Source organism: Pteropus alecto, unplaced genomic scaffold, assembly GCF_000325575.1.
Source record: "Pteropus alecto unplaced genomic scaffold, ASM32557v1 scaffold121, whole genome shotgun sequence".
Classification (NCBI taxonomy): Eukaryota; Metazoa; Chordata; class Mammalia; order Chiroptera; family Pteropodidae; genus Pteropus; species Pteropus alecto.
In genome coordinates this window covers 11,129,383-11,138,088 of record NW_006434369.1, presented here as the reverse complement: position 1 = coordinate 11,138,088, position 8,706 = coordinate 11,129,383, and the positions used below count along the sequence as shown (strand labels likewise).

Sequence of the window (8,706 nt, the reverse complement as noted above, 5' to 3'; positions counted from 1 at the left end):
CGCTCTTCATATGCATGACATAGGCCTTATAATGACACCAAACCGCTTCCACGATATCAAATAAAAGCAAATTCCTGTTTCTTTTATCTGACCAGATTGCTGTCCTTGATCAAAAATTACCTTCGCTTCCCATCATGTTGTTAATGGTTAAAATTTACCATTTAAATCGTAAGCTGCAAAATCTAAATGGAACTGCATGTGTGATCTTTGTCACCTCATTTTCATGAATGGAAAAGAATATTCTGACACAAAAATTACATACTTAATTCTAGCTCACCCTCTCTGCTGACCTCCATCCCACACTGCCTTGGGTTTATTTCCTCATCCATCAGTGGGTCAAAGTAATTTCTGCTGTATTCATTTCCTGTGGAAAGTACATGAAGTAAGGGTCAGTGATTATTAGAAGCACATGAACCAAAATGTTAATTTTGAAATCGACACCAGTACAGAAGGGCCATTTTAGCTACTTTATAAGCTTAATTTTTTTACAAGATTTCCAGGCCTCCCTTTTTCGTAATTATCATCTTGATCAAGGTCAGAAAAGGTAATTCAAGAAACAAGTTCATGTTATCTTTCTATTACTAAAAAATTAATGAGAAAATTATCAAATGTAAACTTTAAAATAATAATAAAAAATGTAAGCAAAATTGTTTTTAAAATATGCTCAAGAAATGGACATTGTTGGAGTATAATTATGTTTAGAGTTCACTGATGACTCTATTTACTCACCGATACATATATCATTCACTAAGTATATTTATTCACTGATACATATATCATTCATTAAGTATATCATGTTTTTGTTTCCAGAATTTTGTAGTAAAAATAGTAGTACCTTAATTATGAGAAACTGTAGCAAAATATCCATGTTGATAGTTGAATAAAAAAGAAAGAAAAAGAGAAAGAGAAAAGAAAAAGAGAGAAAGAGTGAAAGGGAGAAATAGAGGGAAGATTTGAGGAGGATGGAAAGAAGGAAGGGAGGAAAGTGAAAGAGGCCTGATTACTATTATTTTTGTTATGTCAACTTAAGTAACATGAAGGAAAGGTAAAAATGATTTAACCTGAATTTCATTCAATACGCATCAATGATTTCAACAATATAAAACCAAAAATTCTGACTTTACATTTCCCACTTACTTTTGTCCTTATCTCGATAGCCAAACTGCAGCATCCAATATAATCTTTGTAATAGAGAAAAAGGTCTGTTATCAATTTTCCAAATCTAGTTTTATGCTTCCTGCAGACTGAGATGTACATGTGTCTATTGCTAGTAATTTGCATTCAGTGAAATGTAACCTATTCTCATGACAATTCAAGTAGCCTCAAACACTACAAAAGTAATAAAGCAATGTAGACTGGAAACAATAATTTTGAAAATATTGCTTACAGAAAAGGGTTAATATATACCAGTTATACTGTGACACTCCATAGTATATTTATTTTAGAATCAAAAATAATCCAAACAGCAGCTCCTTCTCCAAGACTAAATGGACTTTTGATATGAACCTCAGTTTAATTTATATTTCTGGACCGACACATTTTTGCTGTCAGTCTCTGTTCTACCAATGTAGTAAGGACAAGAACTGAAAATCTGCTTTTCCTTGAGTTCTCAATAAAGAAAAAATAAATGAGTGTCATTTTTGTTACTTTATCTGTCAACAACTACTGTGCTGGTATGAATCTTGGCAGTATGTAATCAAAGTCTTATGTACTGCAATAACACAGCCATTCTACCTCATTCGCTGTGATTGGTTCCCCCCCACTCACCCCTACCACAGAGCACTGTGATACTCTAAGTATAGCCTTCCATATGCTGGAAAAAAATTCACCTACATTAAAACAAAAATGGTAGTGTATTCCTTATTGTATCACCATAGCAACATCAGTTAACTATTGGTACCCATACCCTGGAAACTCCCCAATCCAATATAAAACTCAAATTCTTTGTCTACTGAAATGACTTATTAGTAAATAATACCAAGTTAATCAAGACCTTGGAGAGTGAAACAAAATTAAGTTATTTTTAACCAAAAGTCTTGAGAAGTTTATTTCATTTGTAAGTTCTCAAACCATTTTCATCTTTATTGTCAGTTGAGAAATTTGGGTGTTGCCCAGCTGTGCAAGAAGGAGGCCTGCACACTGGGAGCCTTCCAGAGGGCTAAGTCTCCCCTCACGGTTTGATGCTTCTGCACCCAAGTGGGAGATGGGCCCCTCAAAGGCCTACTCATGGTTTCAAAATCTATTCAAATTGTTCTTTCCACATTCAATATGGGTTGATACGCACATGTAAGTTATAAATGCCACTCCTGGAGTGATTTATTTTATACTTCACATTCTGGAATAGAGAAAATAACACCTTACAAGTAAAGAATTATGAGAGATCTTGAGCAAAGAGGCAATCCTTAACATGCAGATTTTCTTTAAACATCCTCAAATTCAAGATCTTATTGCATATTTATATAATTCGTATATTTTTACAATTTATATGTATTTTATACTATGTCTTACATTATGTTATGTATTGTTTTACATAGATAATGTTATACTTGTATATTGTCTGTCTCTCCCACTAAAATGAAGGCAATAACATTATCTCTTTGTTTACTGCATCCTCCTCACTGCCAAGAATCATGCCTGGAACACAGAGGTACTCATAATATCATCTGAATTCATTTGTTAAATAAACCTTTCTTGGAAACCTATTGTAATATCCAAATCCTTTCATTGTCTAGATGTTTTTTCTTTATAAAAATGAACAACTAGTTATCACCCTTTATTTCTCTCTTTCTATTTTCCTTCCCCTCTCTTTTTCCATGAAGACCTCTTTCTCTTTTCTTTTTAATTTAGTGACTTCTAGGAAACAAATACAATGTCTGGATTTAAAAATCAAACAAGAAACCATGGCCCCTGCCTTTAGAGCATAGCCCACTGAGAGAACAATAAAGTTAAATATGTACAGTCTGATAAGATTTAACGTTGTGGTAAGGGATAAAGTTCTGTTTGAGCATACAGCAGGAACATCTAACACATAGTGAAGACTTCAAAGAAGACTTCCTGGATAAATTGTTACCTGAAATAAATTTTAAAACATTATTAGGAATTAGTGAAATCAAAGGAATTTTTAACAGAAGAAGCATGGGCAAAAGAGAAAAAAGTATAAAGACAAGAGAAGCGTGTTTTCTTAGTGGATGTTCCTCAATTTCTTTGGCCTCCTAAAGTTACAAAAATAGTAAAGTAAGAATTAAAATCCCAACTTCTTCACTAGCCCCAGAATCTATTTTAACTAATGTTTTGCTCAAATTATTTTTAAGTTTCTGTACACTGTCACTTTATGCTAATATATTTCACATCCACTCATTCATTCAACCAATATTTATTGAGTGCTTATTATGTGACTATATCAGTAAAACAAAACACTCAAAAATCCTTTCCCTCACAGAGCTTACATTCCTGAGTGGGAAGATAAAAGCGACACATATAAATAATTTATAGCTTATTAGATGGTGATAAGTAATGTGGAGAAAAGACAGAGCCTGAAGAGGTGATTAGGTGCCCAAGGGAGAGGCGGGAGTGCATTTCTGTGTATACCTTTGTTTCAAACTAACACTGACACTCAGGATTAAATTACTATGCTCTCAAGACTATTGAGATAGTGAATAATAATGTATAATTATTATAAATACATAATACATAATATAAAATAAATTATAATAAGTAAATTATATTTTATAACTTATTACTACTTTGCCAATTGTTTGCAAAACATAAATCAGCCTATGAATCAAATATGAACTTACTATTAAATATTAAAATGATTCTCCTTTCCTTTGGTATATTTTGGCCTGAGAAGCCAATAACCTAAACACAGTAGGCAGATTTTAAGACGCTAAAGGAAAAGGAACCTATTAAAAATTTGGAAACTTCAGAATTCATTTTAACACTTGCCCCTCTGCTAATGTTTCATTGGATAGTATCAAGATTTAATAAAATAAGATGGTTTTAGGATAGTGTGGATATTACCAGAAGGCTCATTGCTAATAGAATAAATTCCTAAAAATGCCCTAGTCATTCAGAATATGCTTTTGGATATGTCTAAAATCATCTCATAAGAAAATTAACAGATCTACTGGGAAATTCAAAGTAGGGCATTTAGCAATATTCATACAATAGGTTTTAATATAGCTGATATTTTACCATTTGTTATATTGAATAATCTGACAATTGCATATGTGTGTGTGTGTGTGTGTGTGTGTGCGTGTGTGTGTGTGTATGGTTCTACATTGAAGCAATTAGATGTACTAATAAATCAGTTGATAATAAGTCATAAGCTAATAAATCAGTAAATTAGTCTTTTTGATACTCTCAGTAATCTATTTCTACTTCCAATGTCCTAGTATTGGCTGTTTAACACTTAGAATCAACACGAGTTAATGCATTTCTTGTGCTATTTTTTACAAAATCATGAGAGGAAAACACGCATTTGCCTCTTCCCTTCCACATATGTCAAGTTTTCCTATCATTTAACTCGGAGCAGCACAGAACGTAATCAGGGCTTTTACTTAAATTACACTGTACATGAACTTTGGTCAGGAAATCCTCCAGCGTGCACCCATGCAGTTCCTTGGGGGCTATAAGAGTGAGAATGAAATTGCCCACCAGAGAAAGGTTAGTGTGAATCATAGAAGTGTCTTGACTCAACGAGGCAATCACTTCCTCTCAAATCAGCTACATTAGCTCTAGAGGAAGAAAATCTGAACGCATCTGTTAGTCGGAAGGTTTTTATTGGCTCCTTTCTTGTCCTTTTCCTGTGAATTCATCTGCTTCAGCTCAGCTTTTTATCACCAATCATCATGTTTTCTATAATATACTATAAGTTAAATAAACACAAGTCCTGCATGTAAACTAAATAACTAACTAAACAATTTATATTCTATGATTACAGTCATATACCAAAAATTTACAAACTAGGATATTCTGCTGAACATTATTCCTTTTAAAAGCACGAAGCCTAGTAACCATAATTAGATTTGATTCTTATGAACTTTATAAATAAATTTGAGAAACCTTCATATTTTCCCCACTTTGAAAATCCAATACAAAGATCTCAAGTTTCAATGTCCACAGGGCAAGACAGTTTATGTATATGTATGAAACATAAATATGAGAATCAGGGGGCTGAAATAGAATATAGGTTAGTAGAAACTATGTCAAACTCAAGTATGCTCTACTGTACTAAATCCATTAAAACACTATTTTTACAAGGTTAATTTATGAACATTTTTTAAAAATAAAGATAGCTAAAGATACAAGAATATTTCTTAATATGGTAAGAAAATAGTCATCTTAAACCAAAGTCTTCATTATACTAAATATCAAAACAAAACAATAAACCCTAAACAAACAAACAAAAAAACTTAATGACAAAAACTCAAACTATGACTTGGATGTCCACTATCAGTATTATTACTCAACATTCTCTTAAAAATTTTGGCCAAAGCAGTTAGGACAAAAATAAGAGGAAACATAGGCTAAAATTATTGAAAATAATTATATTTTGTGTAATTATTAGCTCATAACAATATGATTCCATGCCATGAAAACATAAGAGATTTAACTGAAAAACTTTTAGAAAAACTTTTAGAATAATAGCTTGAAAAATAACCAGATAGTCATTAAGAATCATTAATTTTTCTAAATTCCAGCAATAGCCAGTTAGGAAAGGTAATGAGTAAATAGAAAACCAACACCCATAATAAAATTACAGATAACTCTCAAAAGTTCATTTATTTGTATTGGGCCTTCATAAGAATCCATAAGTGGTCATTAATAGTATTAATCTTACCCAGAAACTGAAATTGAAAGGCACAAGCAAAGACAGAGTTAAAAATAGCAAATTGATACCATTTCCCTTTTCTTCTTTGGAGAAAGGCTAACCCATGAAAACTGGCCTGTTGCTAACACTATATTCAAGAGCTGGTGCCATGTTAGACAAATTAGCTTTCTCAACAGCTTATTCTTACTTCCTTTTGAAATCTTCTGGGTATTTGAGATATCAGTGATTTGAAAATCTAAATAGGGTAACAGTTGAAGTTTGCTAACAAGTACTAATTAATTGAGTCATATTCTTTCTTACCCTAAGGCCCTCCCTCATGGTGAATTAGGAGGCATTTTAACTTTCAAACCTCTGGAGTGTTGTTGAATGCATAATTGCCACAGGGCTTTATTCTGCAGTACCCCAAGGCATTAATGCATCATGTGTTCCTCTGGACCTCAAACCTTCACAGCTAAAGCATGTCCCTAAGTACCTAACTTCTAAACAGGAAGCTATTCCCATTAAGTAATGGTGGTAATTCAAAGGTTAAGTATAAATATGTTTTTTTACACATATTAAAAGTCCTCCAAAAGTAATAACAAAGTAGGTTTTCTTTCTTTCTATTTTAAAACCTGGAAATATTATCCTGCATACAAATAAATATATGTATTCAGCCTGAAATATTGCCTTTCAAATTAGAAAATACCTGATATTAGACATCAATCAGCCCTCTAATCTTTCCAATTGTACTTTCATTTATTTAACAATATGTCTTCCTCATGGATCTAAGACCACTTATATTTATGTATTGTATTTAAAGATCATTCATATAGCAATGTTTTCATAATACTGTAGCCCGCTTGAATATAAATGTAATCAGTACAGAGGATTATTAGATTTAGTTTAAATAATCTTAATTAATAATCCTTTCTTTAAAAAATCTAGTTATTTATAGACAACTAAACTCTGTATCTCACAAAGCAAAAGGTTCAGGACTTCCCACAGATTTTTTTATAAGTTTTTTGTCAATTAATCTAATGAAGGCTAAATAAAATCTTATTTTCTACTGAATTCTCTTTAATTAAAAACAAAAAGTATCCAAAAAATTCCAAATGGGATTATTTGAAGATTAAGGACTAATTTTTGTTAATATTATAAAATACAAAGGTCATATAAAAGCTTTTCTAGTAAAATTGTTCTTAAAATTGAAATGAAACGATTGAACTCCAGTCAACATGGTGGTCTCACAGAATCTGAAATTTATGTAGAATTTCATTGATATAGTGCAACTTCTTATTCTGATAACAAAAAATTATTTTTAAAAATTTCTCCAAATATTTAAGAAGATGTAGGTAAAAATTCAGTAACCTATCTAACTCTAAGATACTGAATGCATCACTGAAAATCAAAAAATGAGTTTTTCTCTCAGTTCCTTTGCTCTGGAGCTATTTATATAGAAAAGTCACTGTTCTGCAATATCAATTATATAATATCTAGTTCTAGCATTTCGATTCTAAAATTCTTAACCATACTTTTTTACCATCATATAGATTCCTGTGTGTATATTTTTATTTTAAAGATATATAAATTTCACTAGCATAAATAAATCCACTGGTTTAAATGTATAAATTCATCTATAATCAATGAACTAGAATAATAAAATAATATCTGTGAATGTTAAAATGATCCTTCTTTCTTCAACCAACTACATATGACAGATTTTATAAAGTATCATTTTACAAAGTCATACATTAGGGGCTTCACTAACATCAATTGGAAGAGAAGACAGAAAAATAACTATGATTGAGAGTTGATGAAATGTTACCAATAGTTTCAATTTTAGCACTAACAGGAATATAATATAGAAAGACAATACAAATAGACATACTGCTGTCTCCTTTGCTCTGTTAAAATTCTCAAAACTCAAATGTTTGATTAAAATGCTCTTTTCACAACTGGACAAACATTGTTTTAGAATTCCATTGCTACATAAAAAAAAATTTAAAAAATTTAAAAAATAAAAAAATTACAGGAAAGTAAGTTTAAATTGATTTGTTTAAATTGACCAATATTTTTTAATCTGATATCTACATAAAATATTTGTTTATTTCAGTAGGAAGGACGCTTTCCTGAGTGTTTATTTTTAGCTTTTCAATGAAAAATTTCAAATCACTTAGGAGCCAAATGGTATCTAAAAGATACAAATCTAGGTCAGTTCAATAAACCTAACATAATTAATTTTCCTTATATTTCTTCTTCTTAATAATAGTTGAAATGTCCCAGAGCAAAAAATATTTTTAATGTTCTATAAATTTTATATAATACCTGTTTTCCATCTTAAGGGAAAAACAGATATTGAGAACAATGTAAATAATTTTATATATACTATCACTTCTAAAATAATTTAGGCTATGTGCACTATGGAAAAAAACAATCTCCATCATGTACTCATTCAAACAATTTGAATTATACAGTTAACATGCATACTTATATGTTACCTTTATTACTATTTTTTCTACATGTGTTTTTCTAATGGCCATACCAATCTGAAGGTAGCGTTATGGCCCCAACTATACCCCAATCCAAGATTTCTCTAGTTCAGGAACAGCTATTACAGATCTCCTACCCTTAATTTGAACTACCCCTCATTTCTTTTTAAGGTAGAAAGCCTTAGATTACATTCACTCAAACTCATTCCGCTCAGCCTCTTTGTAATGTCTGCCCTTTTCTTTCTCAACTCCTCAGCCTTCTGCTCTGCTCTCTGAAGCCAAAGATTCTATGCTCTTTAAACCACAAACATCCCCATATCCACCATGAAATCAGTAGTAACACCTCCACTCCACAAAGCCACAGGGAAACTACTTCCTGTCGATTCTAAAACTGCTGCTGTAGCC

At 31.4% G+C, this 8,706-nt stretch overlaps 1 protein-coding gene across 1 annotated transcript in view; it reads right to left on the bottom strand.

The window, feature by feature from the left end:
* OFCC1 (orofacial cleft 1 candidate 1) overlaps nt 1–8,706 on the bottom strand; it is a 204,852-nt gene that overhangs the window by 183,301 nt on the left and 12,845 nt on the right. The window contains exon 4 of the mRNA XM_006909325.2: nt 278–364. Coding sequence (XP_006909387.1) covers nt 278–364 — 87 coding nt within the window. The remainder of the gene's footprint in view (nt 1–277; nt 365–8,706) is intronic.